The following is a 23,560-nucleotide window of genomic DNA, read 5'->3' on the forward strand; positions in this document are numbered from 1 at the left end:
TTTATATTTGACTATTAAAAGATTTGGTTGATTGACACTATTGACCAATTGATCAACGAAAACACTCCTCCTCAAAATGTACACCTCCTTTTGTCCCTTTTTATGCTCCACTGCACCGTCTATAACGCCTACGGGACAGAATAGAGTTATCTGATTATGGAAATGTCATGTAAACGGTTGAATCTGACGTGAGTAATCTGATTTATTCACATTTGTGCAGGTTTTGAGAAGGAAAAGTGTGCAAAAAAGGGGAAACTAAGAATAAAATACAAGAGAAAATGTTAAAATGTGTAAATGTGTCGTCCTTTGCTTTCCAAATTTAGCAGTTACTTTAAAAACCCTCAAATAAATGGACAAAAATCACCTGAATTGTTGATGAGCAGATTCTTATTTCCATGTAAAACAGTTATCTCATTTCTTTTCCTCCGGCACTGACAGCAGAAGAACAGTGTGCAGAAAGCAGCCGGCATCACTGGTCTTTGTCCGGTGCGTAGTTGCTGAGGGTCCGGGCAGAGGGGTCCGTGGCGTTGGTCCAGCGCGGCATCCAGAAATGGGACAGCCACTGGGCGCGTCCCGGGAACTGCTTCTCGAACACCTGCCTGTAGTAATAGGCCTCTTTGGTGGGAGGAGGGCAGTGAGGGAACGTGGCCCGAGCAGTCTGCATCTGGTCATCGTTCACCTGCAACAAGACACACAAAGACACACAAAGACACACACACACACACACAAACACACACACAAAGACACACAAACACACACACACACACAAACACACACACAAAGACACACAAACACACACACACACACACACACAAAAACACACAAACACACACACACACACAAAAACACACAAACACACACACACACACACAAAAACACACAAACACACACACACAAAAACACACAAACACACACACACACACACACACAAAAACACACAAAGACACACAAAAACACACACACACAAAAACACACACACACACACACAAAAACACACACAAAAACACACACGCACACACACAAAAACACACCCCCCACAAAAACACACACACACAAACACACACACAAACAAACAAAAACACAAACACACAAAAACACACACACACACGGTAGTAACGCTTTAGTCGATCTTTGAACAGAGGTTTCAAGGGAAAGAGAATGTACTTTAATGATATGAATTATTATAGAATTTCAGGTTTGTATGGACTTGTGTGGTTGTGTCCGACTGTTGTGTCCGACTGTTGTGTCCGACTGTTGTGTGCATAGAAATAACTGTACATGTTGTGCAGCTGTGATTATAATGATGCAGGGACTGATCTGTGTAGCTGCAGGATCTGATCTGTACTGCTGCAGGATCTGACCTGTACAGCTGCAGGATCTGACCTGTAGAGCTGCAGGATCTGACCTGTGCAGCTGCAGGAACAGCCCACTCACTGCTGGGTTGAGATGCTCATGATCATTTTTGACAATAACACATTAAACTAACACAAGATGGAACATTTTACATTCTAAATACAGTGTAATGTATAATATAAAAGGTTGTATAGTGCCAATAAAACCCAGAATGTGTGATGTAAAGTTATAATCAACAGCAGCAGGTACACGGCTGTTTTCAAGCCTGCAGGTCGCTTTAGAACTCTTTTATGGGCGTGGCTCTAGCTCCACACATGAGCGACCTGAATTATACTTTTAATCATAAGACTGATCAACAAAAGACATTCAGTAATTCTAACGTTGATGCTGTGAGACGTGGCTAAAGCTGGAGGAAACAGGAGACGACTCCCAGTTTATCCTCAGCTTTTCCTGCATTTGAACATCTTTATGTAACGCATGTAATGGGCTGATGTTAAACACATTATGCACTGGAAATATCATATGTTTGGTCTTTGCTAAGTCTCCTGGCCAATCATATAAACGTAACATCCCTGGAAATACATACGTTGCCCCTGGGTTATAGTTAAAACGTGGGCGCTTGATAGTTCATTTATAATCAGAGGCGGACAAAATGGAATAAACGCAGAAAAGGTCAACCAGGTCCGTACAGACACAGCAGAACTGTAAAGAGTTCAAGTTGAAGCAATAACAGACCGATCTGACGGCGACACACGGGTCACGTACATGTGTGAGCGTGTGAGCTTCAGTCGGGCTCTGAAAAGGGCACGTTCTGCATGTGCGTACCACAGACTCCAGGTGCTCCTGCAGGCACGTGTACCAGGACTTCTTAAAGGACATGAGCCCGTCGCTGAAGGCCTCCTTACGCCTCCACAGGATCTCCTCGGGGATCAGGTTCTGGCCTTTGAACGACTCCCTCAGCAGGTGCTTCTCCACGCCGCTCTGTTCACGGGACGACACGGGCGGGTTAATGGGCTCCGTAGATAACGCGCCGGTAAAGAAACTTGACAGCGGCGGCGTAAACGGGCTCACCCTGGGGACCCTCATCTCCTCCGGCAGTGACAGGTAGTACGCCGTCAGCCGGTGGTCCAGGAACGGCACTCGCAGCTCCAGACTGGAAAGAAATATGGTGTGAATCAATGTTGTTATCCAGGGCAGTCGAGGCCATTAAGGCGAGAGAGAGACGCTGCAGGCGAAGAGAGAAGCGTCTGAAGAAGGGGCCATTTGAAACTTGTTCTGTTCTCAAGTTTTCATCATGTAATATTTTGTTATCTTATTTTTTTGTGGAAAAAATGACCTTATCTGGCATATATTGTGTGTGTATAGATATATGTAGCTCTTGTTTGAATGAAACCTTTCCATCTTTACATGAGCGTGACTGTGTGGGCGATGTGCATGAGGGGCCCGGTGACAGGACAGCGCCCTCTGCTGCTCGTGAGGGATTTACCCGTGTGCGGCGGTGGTGCGGTCGGCTCTGAGCACGTCGAACAGGTAGAGCTCCTTCAGCAGCCGCACACTGTCTTCTGCAGCCGCTCTGGGGCTGGGAGCCTGGGGACCACACGCAGTTTACACCAGAACCACAGGCAGTTTACACCAGAACCACGCACAGTTTACACCAGAACCACGCGCAGTTTACACCAGAACCACAGGCAGTTTACACCAGAACCACACGCAGTTTACACCAGAACCATACCAGAACCACAGGCAGTTTACACCAGAACCACGCGCAGTTTACACCAGAACCACGCGCAGTTTACACCAGAACCACACGCAGTTTACACCAGAACCACACGCAGTTTACACCAGAAGCACACGCAGTTTACACCAGAACCACACCAGAACGACACGCAGTTTACACCAGAACCACGCGCAGTTTACACCAGAACCACGCGCAGGTTACACCAGAACCACGCGCAGGTTACACCAGAACCACAGGCAGTTTACACCAGAACCACAGGCAGTTTACACCAGAACCACGCGCAGTTTACACCAGAACCACACGCAGTTTACACCAGAACCACAGGCAGTTTACACCAGAACCACAGGCAGTTTACACCAGAACCACAGGCAGTTTACACCGGAACCACGCGCAGTTTACACCAGAACCACACCAGAACCACACGTAGTTTACACCAGAACCACGCGCAGTTTACACCAGAACCGCACGCAGTTTACACCAGAACCACAGGCAGTTTACACCAGAACCACACCAGAACCACACGCAGTTTACACCAGAACCACGCGCAGTTTACACCAGAACCACACCAGAACCACACGCAGTTTACACCAGAACCACAGGCAGTTTACACCAGAACCACGCGCAGTTTACACCAGATCCACAGGCAGTTTACACCAGAACCACACCAGAACCACAGGCAGTTTACACCAGAACCACACGCAGTTTACACCAGAACCACACCAGAACCACACGCAGTTTACACCAGAACCACGCGCAGTTTACACCAGAACCACAGGCAGTTTACACCAGAACCACACGCAGTTCACACCAGAACCACGCGCAGTTTACACCAGAACCACGCGCAGTTTACACCAGAACCACAGGCAGTTTACACCAGAACCACACGCAGTTTACACCAGAACCACGGGCAGTTTACACCAGAACCACGGGCAGTTTACACCAGAACCACGCGCAGTTTACACCAGAACCACACGCAGTTTACACCAGAACCACAGGCAGTTTACACCAGAACCACGCGCAGTTTACACCAGAACCACACGCAGTTTACACCAGAACCACACGCAGTTCACACCAGAACCACACGCAGTTCACACCAGAACCACAGGCAGTTTACACCGGAACCACGCGCAGTTTACACCAGAACCACACCAGAACCAAACGTAGTTTACACCAGAACCACGCGCAGTTTACACCAGAACCGCACGCAGTTTACACCAGAACCACAGGCAGTTTACACCAGAACCACACCAGAACCACACGCAGTTTACACCAGAACCACGCGCAGTTTACACCAGAACCACACCAGAACCACACGCAGTTTACACCAGAACCACGCGCAGTTTACACCAGAACCACAGGCAGTTTACACCAGAACCACGCGCAGTTTACACCAGATCCACAGGCAGTTTACACCAGAACCACACGCAGTTTACACCAGAACCACACCAGAACCACAGGCAGTTTACACCAGAACCACACGCAGTTTACACCAGAACCACACCAGAACCACACGCAGTTTACACCAGAACCACGCGCAGTTTACACCAGAACCACAGGCAGTTTACACCAGAACCACACGCAGTTCACACCAGAACCACGCGCAGTTTACACCAGAACCACGCGCAGTTTACACCGGAACCACAGGCGGTTTACACCAGAACCACACGCAGTTTACACCAGAACCACGGGCAGTTTACACCAGAACCACGGGCAGTTTACACCAGAACCACGCGCAGTTTACACCAGAACCACACGCAGTTTACACCAGAACCACAGGCAGTTTACACCAGAACCACGCGCAGTTTACACCAGAACCACACGCAGTTTACACCAGAACCACACGCAGTTCACACCAGAACCACACGCAGTTCACACCAGAAGCACACGCAGTTTACACCAGAACTATACCAGAACCACACGCAGTTTACACCAGAACCACGCGCAGTTTACACCAGAACCACACCAGAACCACACGCAGTTTACACCAGAACCACGCGCAGTTTACACCAGAACCACAGGCAGTTTACACCAGAACCACAGGCAGTTTACACCAGAACCACACGCACTTCACACCAGAACCACACGCAGTTTACACCAGAACCACAGGCAGTTTACACCAGAACCACGCGCAGTTTACACCAGAACCACACGCAGTTTACACCAGAACCACAGGCAGTTTACACCAGAACCACGCGCAGTTTACACCAGAACCACAGGCAGTTTACACCAGAACCACAGGCAGTTTACACCAGAACCACACGCAGTTTACACCAGAACCACAGGCAGTTTACACCAGAACCACGCGCAGTTTACACCAGAACCACACGCAGTTTACACCAGAACCACACGCAGTTTACACCAGAACCACGCGCAGTTTACACCAGAACCACACGCAGTTCACACCAGAACCACACGCAGTTTACACCAGAACCACACGCAGTTTACACCAGAACCACGCGCAGTTTACACCAGAACCACACCAGAACCACACGCAGTTTACACCAGAACCACGCGCAGTTTACACCAGAACCACACCAGAACCACACGCAGTTTACACCAGAACCACGCGCAGTTTACACCAGAACCACAGGCAGTTTACACCAGAACCACAGGCAGTTTACACCAGAACCACGCGCAGTTTACACCAGAACCACGGGCAGTTTACACCAGAACCACACGCAGTTTACACCAGAACCACGCGCAGTTTACACCAGAACCACACGCAGTTTACACCAGAACCACACGCAGTTCACACCAGAACCACACGCAGTTCACACCAGAAGCACACGCAGTTTACACCAGAACTACACCAGAACCACACGCAGTTTAAACCAGAACCACGCGCAGTTTACACCAGAACCACACCAGAACCACACGCAGTTTACACCAGAACCACGCGCAGTTTACACCAGAACCACACGCAGTTTACACCAGAACCACAGGCAGTTTACACCAGAACCACACCAGAACCACACGCAGTTTACACCAGAACCACAGGCAGTTTACACCAGAACCACGCGCAGTTTACACCAGAACCACACGCAGTTTACACCAGAACCACAGGCAGTTTACACCAGAACCATGCACAGTTTACACCAGAACCACGCGCAGTTTACACCAGAACCACACGCAGTTTACACCAGAACCACAGGCAGTTTACACCAGAACCACGCGCAGTTTACACCAGAACCACGCGCAGTTTACACCAGAACCACACGCAGTTCACACCAGAACCACACGCAGTTTACACCAGAACTACACCAGAACCACACGCAGTTTACACCAGAACCACGCGCAGTTTACACCAGAACCACACCAGAACCACACGCAGTTTACACCAGAACCACACGCAGTTTACACCAGAACCACGCGCAGTTTACACCAGAACCACACGCAGTTTACACCAGAACCACAGGCAGTTTACACCAGAACCACACGCAGTTCACACCAGAACCACACCAGAACCACACGCAGTTTACACCAGAACCACAGGCAGTTTACACCAGAACCACGCGCAGTTTACACCAGAACCACGGGCAGTTCACACCAGAACCACGCGCAGTTTACACCAGAACCACAGGCAGTTTACACCAGAACCACACGCAGTTTACACCAGAACCACAGGCAGTTTACACCAGAACCACGCGCAGTTCACACCAGAACCACACGCAGTTTACACCAGAACCACACGCAGTTTACACCAGAACCACACCAGAACCACACGCAGTTTACACCAGAACCACGCGCAGTTTACACCAGAACCACACGCAGTTTACACCAGAACCACAGGCAGTTTACACCAGAACCACGCGCAGTTTACACCAGAACCACACGCAGTTTACACCAGAACCACAGGCAGTTTACACCAGAACCACAGGCAGTTTACACCAGAACCACACGCAGTTTACACTAGAACCACACGCAGTTTACACCAGAACCACACCAGAACCACACGCAGTTTACACCAGAACCACGCGCAGTTTACACCAGAACCACGCGCAGTTTACACCAGAACCACAGGCAGTTTACACCAGAACCACACCAGAACCACAGGCAGTTTACACCAGAACCACGCGCAGTTTACACCAGAACCACGGGCAGTTTACACCAGAACCACGGGCAGTTTACACCAGAACCACAGGCAGTTTACACCAGAACCACAGGCAGTTTACACCAGAACCACACGCAGTTTACACCAGAACCACACGCAGTTTACACCAGAACCACACGCAGTTTACACCAGAACCACACGCAGTTCACACCAGAACCACGGGCAGTTCACACCAGAAGCACACGCAGTTTACACCAGAACTACACCAGAACCACACGCAGTTTACACCAGAACCACGCGCAGTTTACACCAGAACCACACCAGAACCACACGCAGTTTACACCAGAACCACGCGCAGTTTACACCAGAACCACAGGCAGTTTACACCAGAACCACACGCAGTTCACACCAGAACCACACGCAGTTTACACCAGAACCACACGCAGTTTACACCAGAACCACACGCAGTTTACACCAGAACCACAGGCAGTTTACACCAGAACCATGCACAGTTTACACCAGAACCACACGCAGTTCACACCAGAACCATACGCAGTTTACACCAGAACCACACGCAGTTTACACCAGAACTACACGCAGTTTACACCAGAACCACACGCAGTTTACACCAGAACCACAGGCAGTTTACACCAGAACCACACGCAGTTCACACCAGAACCACACCAGAACCACACGCAGTTTACACCAGAACCACAGGCAGTTTACACCAGAACCACGGGCAGTTCACACCAGAACCACGGCAAAGCCCAACTCCTGCATATGATATTCAAATAAACTCATCTGGAGCCTTTTAACCAGGATATTATGCCGTTTGTTTCATTCAAGTATTTGGTTTTAATAGTCCAATAGTATGATTATGAAATTTCCCCATGTGTGGACAATAAAGGATTGTCTTATTTTAGTACAAGTCTAGTAAAATAAATTAAATAAATAAAATAAATAAAATAAATAAACAATCAATCAATAAGATTAATTAAATAAATTTGGTAAATAAAGAATGGCTAAAGACAAATTCTAATAAAGTAAAGATAAGGCATGTCATTATTGAATGATGGAGGACTTAATATAGGACTTTTATTTCTCTCAGAGTGCCTTGGATTCTTCACCCTCCTCTGCAAACTACTATTAAAAGTCTATCTTAAGCTTTTTAAATAGTTAACTTTTACATCTTTGAAGAACAAACACCTGTTTTTGGCATATTGTGTATCTCTGGACCCAGCAGCACGCCAGGTCATTGTTGTTATAAAGGTTAAAAGGGCTTCAAGGACAAATGGCTGTAGAATGATGTGCAGTTTCCTTCTAGAAAGCTTCAAACGTGCTTTTCTGTGTCGTTAAATGCCAGTATTCACCTTCACCAGAAAGAAGCTTGTTTTGAATACTTGTTCAGGTCAGAGCGCACCTTGTGGAAGTAGATGTATCCCTGCGCCAGCTCGTCCGCCCCCTCCCCAGAGAAGATCACCACGCTGTCCGTCTTCTGGCGGATGTGCTTGGACACCATGTACATACCTACAACAGCAGCAGCACGGTTTAGGATCAAGCAGAATGTCAAACCTACAGAAATTCCAGAGTCATTGAGAGAAGTCAGTGAGGAGGAAGAAGAAGCTGCATACCAGACACGTTTGTACCACATGGATGAGCACGTGGAGGTCTGTGTTCGTACAGGATTTGAATGGCTTAAACTGCTTTTATTGCCATGGATTTAGAAGCGTAAGGAAAAAACACAAATAACAGTCACTTTTTGATGTGAGTTATACATTATAGCAGTTGTAGTAGTAGTAGTCACAGGAAGAAGCTCTATATTTTGTCACTAGGTTAAAAAAAAAGTACCTCATATAGATTTTAAGTGTTAAAATGAGGTTATTTTGGTCAAGAATTGTGCGGATTTTTGGTCAATTCAAATATAGTGGAGTTGAAAGTACAGATATTAGCTCAAGTATCCACTGCAAAAAGGCACTTGAGTAAAGTGCAAACCTACAGATTTCACTTCAGTACAGTACTTTTACTTTTGTACTTACTTTCCACCTCTTGTAGTACTAACAACAACCACATGAATGTAAAATACTAAATTAGAACTAAAACTCTGCTTGTTCTACTGCTGGAAACTTTTTATTCACTCATATTTTACACATTTCCCAAGATTTCCTAGACTTCTTTCCACTTTTATTATCACTTATCAGATATTTTTGAGATGTATTAAAGGTGCTTTGTGCTTTGTCTGGATGGTCCACAGTCAATAAACGTATCGATCTCAAAACAAAAGGTTGCAGTAAAAACACCAGTAAATTCATAAATGCCAGGTCGATACTGTAAGTGAGATAGTATTCCTTTAAGAGGGGATGTGGAAGAAGTACTCAATCCTGTTACTTAAAAGTACAGCAAGTTGCAACATACAGTACGTTGAGTAAAAGCGGGGCCTGAACTCAAACACATGGATGTCCCCTTGAAGGTGCTCAAAAATCCATTTATTTGAGGGTTTTTAGAGTAACTGCTGAACATATTTTAACATTTTAACATTTTCTCTTTTGTTTTATTCTTAGTTTTCCCTTTTTTGCACACTTTTCCTTCTCAAAACCTGCACAAATGTGAATAAATCAGATTACTCACGTCAGAATATTTTTTACATGACATTTCAATAATCAGATAACTCAAGAAATTAGATCATGATCAGATTTTTGGTCAGTTATGGCGAGAACTTTACCTTACATCATTGTTAGTCATAGGCCCAGCTCCACTACATAAAGTATGACATAACGGTGTTCTCTTAGACAATAAAACAAGACTTTCTGTTGTATATTCTGTCCCGTAGGCGTTATAGACGGTGCAGTGGTGCATAAAAGGGACAAAAGGAGATGTACATTTTGAAGAGGAGTGTTTTTGTTGATCAATTGGTCAATAGTGTCAATCAACCCAAGTCAAATTATTATTTTTGCTATAAAACTAAGAATGTATAAAGAGCTCAGTAATAAAGAGACTGCTTTAGTTTTGGAGATGACTGGACCGGTAGTACTTTCCACTTCTTAGTCCAGTTTTTTCAAATGTATTGGAGTAGAAAGTACAGACCGCTGCTCTCCGTATTATTCACGTGTTCTTGGTTTGTCCTGAAGTGCACTCGTTTGTTCAGGTGGACGTTCCTCACCCACAGAGGCGCGGATGGTGGTGATGTCGTACGTCTCCAGGTGACGGATGACGTCTTCTACAGCCTGGATCCCTTCTTCCACTGAGAAGTTCACCTCGTGGTGTTCACTGCCGATGTGAGCAGACACCTACGACCAGACACACACGCACACAGTCAATCATCATGTCATTCATACATTATTTGTGTTGTTTTTGCTCTTTAAACATGAATGAGGCGGGTAGGACTTTTGAAGAAATTGTACTTTTACTCCTACTACTAGTGTTTCTCCTCTCACTGTGAGTAAATCTACAGTTCAAGTGACAAAAGCTTGATTGTTGACCATATGAAATGAAACTAGAATCTGAGCAATATTTGATGTTTTGTCTGATAACTCATAAATCATAAAAACATAAATACAGTGTAATGTATAATATAAAAGGTTGTATAGTGCCAATAAAACCCAGAATGTGTGATGTAAAGTTATAATCAACAGCAGCAGGTACATGGCTGTTTTCAAGCCAGCAGGTCGCTTTAGAACTCTTTTATGGGCGTGGCTCTGGCTCCACACATGACCTGAATTATACTTTTAATCATAAGACCGATCAACAAAAAGACATTTCAGTAAGATTAGTACGCAAGTCATTATTTGGGTCACTACTCAGTAATATCATTTTAAAGTAACTCTTACTTGAGTACACATTGTGGCTACTCTAGACTGGGACGATCACTCTACGGCAGGCATGTCCAAACTATGGTCCGGGTGCCAAATGCGGCCCGCAGACCAAATTTTTGTTGGCCCGCCGACTTCCTGCTAAGTTGGTCCAAACAACCAAAAAGTAGTATTTTTTACTGTAAAATTGGAAAAATTCAAGCATTTTGATGTGATAACAACCTATGATTAATGTTCCAAGTATTATTAAAGGTGTGGAGGCTCATCGAATATGCTAAATGCAACATTGTGGGGTTTTTGGGGCCCTCAGCTCCATAGAAGTTTCAAAATGTGACCTTCAGTGAAAAAAGTTTGGACACCCCTGCTCTACGGGTTTTTAGACTCTTTATTCTACGCTTGACCTTTATAATAATAGAAGAATGTGAAAGGGCACGTGACCTTGCGAGCGGCCAGAACGTCAGGGCTGTCGTCTGACCCGATGGAGAAGGTCTGGATGGGGTACTGCAGTTTGTCCTCTTTGCCCAGCTTGACCAGAGTGGCAGCGACCAGGCTGGAGTCCAGACCGCCTGGACAACAGCAGGCTTTTCATTGCATTTGCATTCTTAAACAGAACATACTTTATACCAGTTTAGTGGCACTTAGTAGTCCAGTATGGTTGGACATGAGCAGTTACACATTAGTTATGATTTGGCAAACAATAATACTTAAAAACACCTTTATTTGGTTAATTTTGTTTAAAATTATGTCCATTGAGCGTAAACTTCCCCTGCATTTATGATGAAATGTCGCTTATTGACATAAACAGAGGGATTTAGGGTCATTTTAACTGTCGCCTGATGTAAAACCATGAGACATATCATTTACCACAGGTTCTGTCCCACCAAACTATGTCATAAATAGGGATGTCAAATGTTAGCGTTATGATTATAGTGCGAAAAACATCCCGATTTACAATGATTTACGATTATTACTGAGACTTTGTGGAATCTGGTCAAACACATTACTATTACTATTAAGCTTGTGACTGGCTAGATGTCTGAATGACAAAATAAAGTAAATATGACCAAAATATCCAGATAAAAAGTTTGTGTTTAGATTTTTGTTTGTTTTTACAATAAATTCAATCAAAACCACTTAATTCTTTTGAAATAATCACGATTATTCTTTTTTAGTTCTTACAATTACCGGTATATAGTTGATCTAAATAATCACGATTATCGATTAACCAAATACTCGTGACATCCCTCGTCATAAATAGAAAAGACATGAGAACCTGTCAAATGCACTTTAATGTAACAATAGAAGCAGGTTCACCGACTTCCTGTTCAAACCTGCAGAAGTTGGAGTAGTTTCATTTTAAAGTCTCCAAAACTGCAAGACCCAGGGTTAACAAGGGTGCAATTACTGTCATACTCACAACGCAATATAACTGATGTAAATAAGAGTGTTTACTTTACCATTGTTATTAGTATTATTTGTCTTATGCCAGCTATTTTTATTATTATTATTTAATTTTATCTTTATTTTTATTTCCCTATTAAGATATGAGAGGACCTGTTTACAGGAGTTCTGTGTTTTTGTTTTTGTTTTATAAGAGTTCTTCTATTAAACTTCCTATAAGTTAGTCCTTTTCCTCTGTATCTACTGCGTTGTAACACCAAAATTTCCCCATGTGTGGACAATAAAGGATTATCTTGTCTTATCTTATCTTAACCGCGGACCCCCAGAGTGGATGACATGAACAGGAGAGTCGTACCTGAGAGGAGACATCCGATTCTGCGGTGAGACATGAGGCGTTTCCTCACAGCGCTCTCAAACAGAGCTCGGATGTTTCTCTTCACAGTCTCTTCATCAAAACCTGCACGTACAACAAATACAACAAATACAACAAATACATGTCATCAGTGACTAACAAATACTAACATGGATTTATTTGTTTCTATACAGTTTTTCTCCTGCAGTCATTTTTATTTGTCAATTACAATTACCTTAATTTGTTAGAGATATAATCCCACTTCCTCTGTAGGATCCCACTTTGTATTCTGTTTAGCATTTTATTAAGGTTTATCATTTAACTTTACGCACAAGTCATTACTTAATAAAACAATATCAATGAGAACATATTTATTCTGTTGAATTCATGTTTAAAGATGTGTTTTCTGTGTTGTATTGTGAGTTTATTGAAATTAAATCATTACTATCAATTGTTAAAGATGTATTTATTTTTTAAGAAATCAGCTCGACTTACTGTTATTTTTAAACAGATTTTTCAACATTTCGTCACAAACTGCTACTTGATCATTCATATTAACAACAGAAATCCATCACACGTACTTGGACTTCATATACACAACTTAATACCACTAAAAGACGCATTAACAGACATCTACAGAGCAAAGGTCAGTGGTACCTGTGGGCAGGGCCTCCACGGTGTCGTAGGCGGCGTGGGCGGGCTCCTGTGTGCAGCAGTGGAACCGCTCCATCTGGACCGACTGCACTTTGCCGTTGGGCTTCAAGTCAAAGACCTCGAAGTGTCCGGGGAGGAACGGGAGCACGCTGGCCGCAGAGGTCATGGTGTGGGACAGCTCCGTCAGGCCTGGGACCACACCCACAAATCAGTCGCACGTTGGGGACAAAAAAGTGACAAACAATGAGATCTTGATTTTGGATTAATGAAGCCTACGTAAATTCAGCCTGGAAGACCTAACCCCACCCATCTACGTCATCTGCTACGTCAAGGCCACCTGCCCCAGCTCAAACAACGCACCCAGTCCGGCCTGTCCGTCTGTGGGAGTCAGATCCCTTCTTCACCGCGGAACTCCTCCAGGTTTCTACTTTTTGTAGTTTTTCCTGGACGAGAAGGAGAGTCTAAGGACAGAAGGAGGGTCTAAGGACAGAAGGAGGGTCTAAGGACAGGGAAGGAGGGTCTAAAGGACAGGGAAGGAGGGTCTAAGGACAGGAGGAGGGTCTAAGGACAGAAGGAGGGTCTAAGGACAGAAGGAGGGTCTAAGGACAGAAGGAAGGAGGGTCTAAGGACAGAAGGAAGGAGGGTCTAAGGACAAAAGGAGGGTCTAAGGACAGGGAAGGAGGGTCTAAGGACAGAAGGAGGGTCTAAGGACAGAAGGAGGGTCTAAGGACAGAAGGAAGGAGGGTCTAAGGACAAAAGGAGGGTCTAAGGACAGGGAAAGAGTTTCTAAGGACAGAAGGAGGGTCTAAGGACAAGGAAGGAGGGTCTAAGGACAAAAGGAGGGTCTAAGGACAGGGAAAGAGTTTCTAAGGACAGAAGGAGGGTCTAAGGACAAGGAAGGAGGGTCTAAGGACAGGGAAGGAGGGTCTAAGGACAGAAGGAGGGTCTAAGGACAGAAGGAAGGAGGGTCTAAGGACAAAAGGAGGGTCTAAGGACAGGGAAAGAGTTTCTAAGGACATAAGGAGGGTCTAAGGACAGAAGGAGGGTCTAAGGACAGAAGGAGGGTCTAAGGACAGAAGGAGGGTCTAAGGACAGGGAAGGAGGGTCTAAGGACAGAAGGAGTGTCTAAGGACAGAAGGAAGGAGGGTCTAAGGACAGAAAGAGAGTCTAAGGACAGAAGGAGGGTCTAAGGACAGAAAGAGGGTCTAAGGACAAAAGGAGGGTCTAAGGACAGAAGGAGGGTCTAAGGACAGAAGGAGGGTCTAAGGACAGAAGGAGGGTCTAAGGACAAAAGGAGGGTCTAAGGATAGGACATCGCCCGTCGCACCTGCTCCCCATCTTCAATCAGTGCACCCAAGTGACTCCTCCCCGTGGCACGTGGCACCTCTGCTCCCAGTGCACAGCCGGTCCCATATTAACCCTCACTCAGTCGGCTCGGCCGCTTCAGACCGTACTGCGACCCACCACCTCCCCTCCTCCTCCTCTGCATCCCTCTCATCCTAATCATCGACCCTCTCACCATATCTACCACCACCAGTCTCCAGGCCCTGGGGGGACACATCTAATACGAATAGATAATGGAGTGCCCATGATCGCAATGTCTTCCGCCGGGGTCTGAGCGCCAAATAACCCACGTAATAAAGCTGCTAAACAGTCCTTTCTGTGTCGTCTGAGTCTCTCAGGGTGAAATTAGATTGGTTTGGTTTGGATTACTCCTATGACAATATTCTGAACATACTGTGCCAATGCCTATCAGTAAATGTCTTGGTTAAGTATTGTACAAAGTAAAAATTGAATGGACTTGACTGTTGGTAGTAGAAAAGGTTCCAAACGCAGTCATATGGACACATTTGTACAATCAACACATTTGCACTTCTATCTAAAGTTGTTTTCAGTCTGATGGAGCAGGTTTGAGCAGATCCCGAGCTCTGATTGGTCCTATAACTGAAACTTGTCCTAAACTTGCACTTCTCCCTCACGGCAGTTAAGTACCTCATCGGCATTAGACAAGTTTGAGCACGGCAGCTCTTATGAGGCTATTGTAGACTGAGGGGAGGTTTGTACTGTATCTCAGAAACAGCTTCCTTCACTCCCATTTCCAACCATCCCGTCTCCCTGCTTAAAGATCGACCTCACCATCTTCAATTGTGTTATTTGTGGCTTTTGAATGAAGATGCAGGTCAGATTGTAACCCCCAAATGCCCCAAAAGAACACGGTTTGACAGCAGAATGAGTCCGACTATGATTTAAGGACGTAAAAACAGCACAGAAGAGCTCTACATATGACGTGAAGGTCAATTTGACACATTTATGTTGTATGGTAAGGTTTTGCTTTTATTTTGGTAACTTCCTGTGTAACCGGAAGTGAAACGGAAGTCTACTTGACGCTAAGGAAAGACGCAAAGTAAATTGAACAACGATAAACGGACAAAACACGGACAAACTCAAGGATCTAGCTACAGTCGACAGGGGAACAAGGTCTGTAGTTAAAACGACTGTATTAATGAAAGATTTGAAATGTTTAATTCACGAATATGTTGGGAAATATTGTACTAATGTAATGAGCTAAAAATACGGTGAGTTACGGCCAAAATGTAATTGTTTTTTATTTTGTTCTGTCTAGCTCTTACGTTGGTTGAATGACAAAGAAAAGAAACCATTAAAGGACATTTAACCATCAGTTCTGGCCTTCTCAACTCGACTGGACGCTACATATGACGTCATAAAAGAGGGAGAGTGTTTTCTGAGTCTCAAGGGAAGAGGACTGAGCGTGAACAAAGCTACATCCAACTCCCAGTGTGTTTTCAATGAGGGAATAAGGTCCGAACGTGGTTGAAATTATGGTTCTCATCCCATGGTTACCTTTGGCCTCGGAGCACAGAGCCAGGAAGCCGTCGTCGGTGAGGAGCTTGAACAGGGGCCGGACGCCGTACGTGTCTCGTCCGATGAAGACTTTGCGGTTGGCCGTGTCCAGCAGGATAAAGGCGAAGACCCCGTCCAGCAGGGAGGTCATCTTCTGGACCCCAAAGCGGCTGTAGAGGTGCAGCAGCACTTCCCCGTCCACGTTGGTCTGGTGCTGGAACCCAAACTGCTCCTTCAGCTGAGGAGAGAGTTATACAAAACACATGTACAACTGATGTAATAAACTATGCCATTCAATGCTAAATTATTTTCCAGGAATGCACGGGCTCCTCCTTGTTTTTGAAGTAGGCTGAGCTTTTTAGACATGCACTTTTTAGACACAGATGAAAAAGTAAAATGCCATTGCCAAGGTACTCGAAAGTACTTCAAATAAAGACTAAATTCATGGGTTTAAAACAGAAGTAAGTAACTTTAGAGGTAGAGCTCCCCCTGCAGTTACCTTGTGAAAATACAGACACAAAAGCTTTTTTTTTTGCCTTTTTTTTTTAAATCTGAAATAAGACTAAGAATAATCACATACAAAAACATTTTATGTTGGCAAATGTTTAAAAAGAGGTTTCCCAGGAAACGGCAAATGTTGCAAACGCTCTGAAAATACATATCTAATCATCATCAGGTAAAATGTTCTCCTAGTTCTTCTTTGAAACTTTTAGCCTGTGTTGACATCATAATTTTCAAAAGTACGAATACATAAATATATAAACCCATATTCAAACTGTTGAACTTTATCATTATTTGTTTGCTCTACAAAACTTGTCATATTCATTTTATTTATGGGTTTCAGCTTGTTACATGCCATTTCCCATTCAAAAGATATATTATTTTGTTAATTGCTTATCATCCCATTGATGTTAATTGAAAGGACTTTAAGGTGTCAATCACGTTTTTGAGGTTGAATAATGCACCACTTTCTGAAGCAGTAGTGAAAACATAATTTCACCTTAGTTCATTTGTGTTGACAGAGAAGATAAATGACATAGATATTAATCATGAACCGGGACAAAAACATCTGCCACAATTGAACAGTAAATACCATAAAACCTGTCGGACGTTTCAGCTCAATTAAACTGAACGTCAAAATATAAAAAAGTTCCACAAAATCCTCTCAAATGAAGTGGACATTGGCGTGACGTACTGTGAGGTGGTTGTAAATCTCTCCGTTGTAGCAGAGCCAGAGGAAGGGGAACTGCTTGACCCGCAGAGGCTGCATGCCGTAGAGCTGGTCCACGATGGCCAGGCGGTGGAAGCCAAAGCAGCAGTTGGTGAAGCCGTTGACGTTCTCGAAGCGGAAGGCGTCAGGTCCTCTGTGGGCGATCTTCATGGCGCTCGTGCACTGGATGGACAGGCACTCATCACTGCCAAACAGGGCCCAGATGCCACACATGGTCCCAAAGGCTTCACTGGGGACAACAATCAGAAAATGATATGTAACTTATTGACACAAGAGGATGATCTGAGAAGGCTTCAGTGTCTCATTAAAGGGCCTGAGCTGACCTTTTGACATATAATTGATCTATTTGCAATTTTCTTGCTCTTATACAACCAGTTTAAGTTGTTTCAGCTGTGAAGTATAGGCCTACACACTGTGTAAATATGTCTTTATTGTCCCCAATTTAGTGCACTCAGAGCCAAAATATATATATTTTCAAAATGTAAAAAATAATAATATATTAATAATAATATATTAATAATAAGATTACATAATAACACATAATACATGTTAAAATGATTAAATCTGTTGGGCTCTCTTCAGTAAATGTGGTCAGCTTATTTTTCAAAACTAAAGAGTTCCGTACCAACAAATAAAGACATGAATTCAATATTCTAATAAAAGTGCTGTCAACGTTAAAATTGCATTAAAAAAAAAATTATGTGCTGGCCTCAGTCCTGGCTTCACAGGTCAGTTTATCAGGTATTTGTGGTGAATTATAGCCAAAGTTTAAAGTTTAAGGTTCAACCTTTGAATAAGTTCAAAGACAGAAAATTAATTATAGCAACATATAAGTTTAGGCTGGACACACTTTGGCTGAATTGGCTTTAAACTAAACTTATATTGCAGAATAAGCTGCAGTAGCATAGCTTAAGTTACAGTTGGAATGAGCCAGATATAAAGGATGTTACTATAAAATGTAGTGTTTTTGCGGAATTTTAAGCTTCCATAATAAAGTCACGTGTACTAAAAGCATTAATGGCGCAAATAAATGTAATAAATGTTGTAAATGTAACGACTTGACTCAAACCTGTCTTCTCTAGTAACAATAGTTGAAGTTATAGAAATTCCCAGCTTATTAAACGCAACACGGACAATATAATACATCCATGTGAGACACGCGCACGTGTCTCATCCGAACGACCTGTTTTACATCATTAAATATCATATTCTATAGAAATATATAGGATTTATAGCTAATACTTGTTAATACTACGTAAGCATTCACTTTAACCACCACCGGGTTTGATCGTCCGAAGAGCAAGTCGTGATTTAGTATTTTGAATGTATTTACAGTTTTAATTTAAAGTCTAATATAGGCTGGTTTATGTAGTTAGCACAGAGAGTTGTGGTCAAAGGTGTTAAAGTGATTATATACTCACCTTACAGTGGATGAGGAGAGTTATGGGAGGAATACAGACATGTACGGTGCTTGTCAAGCTTCCTTTTTAAACATTAAAGTCACAGAACGTTAATCCGTCACTTCACAATAAAAGCTTATCACTAAATAATATTCGCGACAACAAATGGACACCAAAACTCCTGCAGATTAGATTAAGTAGATTGTATTACTGTTATTGTATTCTGATTTAAAAGTGGGGCGACTAAAACTATTATAAACTGTCCTGTCATAATGAGCGGGTGTTATTGTTTTGTTATTATTTGATTCTAACCGGAAATATTTGGAGAAATTAGCGCTGACTTTAAACCGGCAGAATATTGCATCACTTTTGGAATTTTAGACTCTTATAAAGTGATCTTCTTTGTGATATGAATTTTATAAAGCACCATATACTAAATAATAAAAAGCTTAATACAACTTGCATGGTGCATTGGTGCTCATACATTGTTGATGCCATATATGAAATATTGCATCATCACCATGAACCTGATTTTGGTGGATTAAAGAATGTGGCAGCCAGACTCCTGCCTGCAGCTGTTATAAGCACACTAGCCCTGCTTTGGATCTTATTTTATTCAATATCAACTCATGCAATTACTAAGTGCAATACCAAATGACAATTGTTGAATATTTTTGACTTGAAAGCAAATAAAGCCATACATTTTGAAACATTTCAGTATTTTGTGAGTCTGAGGGCAGATTTTCAGCTAATAACCAACACAATTGTCGGTGTGCTAATGATTTTATATGAAGTATGCATGGCTTTAAACCAGTAGTCACCAGTCCTATGCCCATGTGCACCCGGTCGCCCGTTGTCTCCATCATAGTCGCCCGTGGGACTTTTTTTGCTGTGCCATATGTAAGAAATCTATATTACTTTTAGTTTCACATATGCTAATTTTACGGTGTTAATCAAAATACAAGAAAAAACATTTATGCCTACGCATCTTCTGCATGTTTGAGGTCATAGTTCACCTGTCACCCGCCCATGACGTCTCCCTCCACTTTGGCTAATACAGCACATGTCGCTTATGACGAGCAATGACCATCCCGCACTAAAATCACTGAGAAGAGAAAGAAAACATACGAGTTCTAGAGAGAGTTCTATCTCACATCGATGCGAGATAATGTGCCTCATTTGTGGAGCTACGATGGCAGTTTCAAGGCAACACAATGTGAAAAGACACTACAGACCGTTCACGGCGGAAGCTTCCACACAAACTTTGCCCCCAACCGCGCTCTTCGGGCGGAGAGAGCACGTCAGTTAAAGGCCGACAGTCTTTTTTCACAAGACCACTGGAGACGGAGAAAAAAGGCAACTGAAGCGTCATTCAGAGCGACGCATTATTTGATTAAAAATAAGAAGAGGTTTTCTGATGGAGAGATTGTTAAGGGAGGACGAAACGGTTCTTAGCACTTCTGGGTGAAATGAAGACGTCCATGCAGAGCAGAGATGGGGACACCTCCCTCCTGGACAACATTGAGTGGTTGTTTTGACCTTGTCTTTTTAACAGACATCACGGAAAAACTGTTCAATTTGATCCGTGAGCTTCAAGGCACAGGTGAGACTGTCACAAACATGAGAAGTGCTGTAAAAGCTTTTGAAGCTAAAATGAAGATTTTCTCTGCACATCTGCATAAAAAAATGTTGTGCACTTCCCCTTTGTACAAAAGGTTCTTAGTGAAATTGTTTCTGCTTCTGTGGCTTTTGATGAAGCTGTTGAAAAATACTGCTTATCTCTTTGGATCCACTTATCTCTGTGAGTCAGCCTTTTCAAACATGAAGTTTACAAAAAATAAGCACAGAGCAGGCCTAACTGAGAGTGGAAGTGTCAAACTACACACCAGAATACAGCAAACCAGTGGACAAAATGGAATTCCAGGTTTCTCATTAACTGACTGAAACTTAACAATGTTTTAGTAAAGCACCATGTGACCTGCTAATTGTTCATTCTGATTTAAAGTTGGAGTTGACACAATCTCATGGACAGCTGAGCTGTGTTTTTGTGGAATGAAATTGTGACATTTGCACAAAATAAATGTAATTTTGACATAAAACATGAATACATTTATTTATAATTCATTTTGTATATATTTTGTATATAATATTTGTATAGATTTGCGTACATATTGTTTTGTTTTGGGTTGGTAGCCCTTTAGCCATTTAGTAATCTTAACGTAGCCCTCAACTTAAAATAGGTTGTTGACCCCTGGTTTACGGATTGGGTCAGGACTTTGGATACGATATGTGTTCTTCTGGTGTAAATTTGTCTAATAGTATGTTGACACCACATGCAAATTGATTAATACAAAGATTGATATAACTGCACAAGATGCAAAAAAAGCACAAGGATGGAACGAAAAGAGCACAAAACTGTCCAAAGTACAACTGATCAAATATCCTCCAAGAGGTAGAAGTACCTAAAGTAATGAGAGAAGTCACACCATCACTGTACAAATCCATGAAAATATATCATCTGTGAAAGCAAAAACCTTTTCTATTGAAGTGAGTGGAACTGAAGAAGTAGAAAATTACTGCAAAACTGCAAAAAGTACAAGAGATACAAGTTCAAGAAGTACAAAAGATACATCTCTTAACGATCGAGTGAAAGAACCTCCAGGGTTAAAGGAGACCTCCAGGGTTAAAGGAGACCCCCAGGGTTAAAGGAGACCCCCAGGGTTAAAGGAGACCCCCAGGGTTAAAGGAGACCTCCAGTACAAAGGCAAGCACCTCTTTTTTGCTCCAGACTTTCTGATGACTTTTAAGGTAAAAAAACACATCCTCAGAACACCAGGAGGGGCAGAGGTGCTCCTCAGAACACCAGGAGAAGCAGAGGTGCTCCTCAGAACACCAGGAGAAGCAGAGGTGCTCCTCAGAACACCGGGAGGGGCAGAGATGCTCCTCAGAACACTAGGACCAGGAAGAGCAGAGGTGCTCCTCAGAACACCAGGAGAAGCAGAGGTGCTCCTCAGAACACCGGGAGGGGCAGAGATGCTCCTCAGAACACTAGGACCAGGAAGAGCAGAGGTGCTCCTCAGAACACCAGGAGAAGCAGAGGTGCTCCTCAGAACACCGGGAGAAGCAGAGGTGCTTCTCAGAACACCAGGAGAAGCAGAGGTGCTTCTCAGAACACCGGGAGAAGCAGAGGTGCTCCTCAGAACACCGGGAGAAGCAGAGGTGCTTCTCAGAACACCAGGAGAAGCAGAGGTGCTTCTCAGAACACCACGACCAGGAAGAGCAGAGGTGCTCCTCAGAACACCGGGAGAGGCAGAGGTGCTCCAAAGGAAGATGCAAAACACAGAGAACTAAACAACATTAGAGATGGGAGAGAAAATGACTTCATTTCAATCCAAAAGCAGTCATTCAATGGAAAAATTTCTTTCCGACGTTCGAAGTGTCTCTGCTCCTGCAGTCAGGAGGTCATCTGCATATCATACAATACAAAGCCAAACACAAGAGGGGAGTTGCAATATTGATCTCAATTCAAATAGTTTTGAATAGTAGAGTATTGATTATAAGGATAAAGAAGGGAGATATGTACTGGTTAATATTATGATATATTAATAATATTAATGGAAAGGTTTTCACTCTTTTCAATGTGTCTGCTCCACCAGGGTGTGATGTTGCTTTCTATGCTGATGTCATGGACCTGATTGTGAACCACACTGAGGGAACATTAGACGTGTCAAGCTCAAGAGGCACTGGAGGAACGATAAATATGAAGTTCTCTTATTGAAGAATATAGGATTTATTGACATATGGAGTAACTTTACTTAATTGTATTAAAACTGTACTTTGGTATAATAAGGGAATACCAACTATATTAACTTTAGATTGTATTAATTTTAGTTGTGCTGAAACTGGCCTCACAGACCACATTCCTAGATAAGGAGAAAGCTGCAGACCCAAGGACGGCGAATGGAAGAATACTGAGAGAAGGCGTCAATCTTCATATCACGCCCCGTATGAAAATGTATAAATTGTTTGAGCGCACAAGGAAAGGGCGCGATCCGGAACGCCCGTGTAAGACGCCGACACACTCGATTGGGTCAGATGGTAAGCGTTCTGATGTCTGTATTAGAATTGTACATGGCAGGGATTAAACATTTGATTCATTCTAACTATTTTTGATTCTTGCCCTTTCTTTCATAAACGAGCACGCAACGACAACAGGAGGGAAATGAACCCTTGAGCACGCCAGTATACACATTTTCTTAGACTATATTTGTTAGACTTTAGTCTTTATTCTTTCAACCGTATTCTTTAGACTTTATTCTTTAGACTTCATTCTTCTTCATAGCTCATGAATCCAATGAACACTTCTTCTTCTTCTTCTTCTTTTGCTTCTTTTGCTTCTTCTTCTCAGATTTGCTTAACTCAACCGTCACATCAATTAATGGCCACCTATGGGAACTTTTAGCCAGTGAATCAGCCATTTCGTTACCATCCACCCCCACATGCGAGGAAACCCTCACATCCTTCCTGGACAGGGAGAGTATCAGACAGAAGATGCCATACAAAGCATCCTGTCTGCAATCCGATTTCCCAGATTTAATGCTTTGCAATGCAGAAAGGCTGTCAGAGGCCACCACAACGCCGCAACACTGCAAAGCAGATTCAGCCCATTCCAATGCTAACCGTAGCGCTATGAGTTCCGAAACGGTTAGCAT

At 43.4% G+C, this 23,560-nt stretch overlaps 1 protein-coding gene across 1 annotated transcript; it reads right to left on the reverse strand.

The window, feature by feature from the left end:
- Nucleotides 1-412: 412 nt before the first annotated feature.
- Nucleotides 413-17,670, reverse strand: asns (asparagine synthetase). Its single transcript, XM_072447338.1, has 11 exons — nt 17,413-17,670; nt 16,218-16,455; nt 13,359-13,544; nt 12,705-12,806; nt 11,387-11,514; nt 10,300-10,426; nt 8,563-8,669; nt 2,840-2,940; nt 2,425-2,506; nt 2,179-2,334; nt 413-679 (listed from the first exon to the last, which is right to left on the reverse strand). Exons 1-11 carry the CDS (start codon nt 17,659-17,661, stop codon nt 470-472), a joined length of 1,686 nt encoding a protein of 561 aa, XP_072303439.1. The 5' UTR covers nt 17,662-17,670; the 3' UTR covers nt 413-469.
- Between the last annotated feature and the right edge of the window lie 5,890 nt (nt 17,671-23,560).

This window comes from Eucyclogobius newberryi, unplaced genomic scaffold (genome assembly GCF_026437365.1).
Source record: "Eucyclogobius newberryi isolate DKJ021-1_F unplaced genomic scaffold, fEucNew1.0.hap1 SCAF_16, whole genome shotgun sequence".
NCBI classification, from domain to species: domain Eukaryota; kingdom Metazoa; phylum Chordata; class Actinopteri; order Gobiiformes; family Gobiidae; genus Eucyclogobius; species Eucyclogobius newberryi.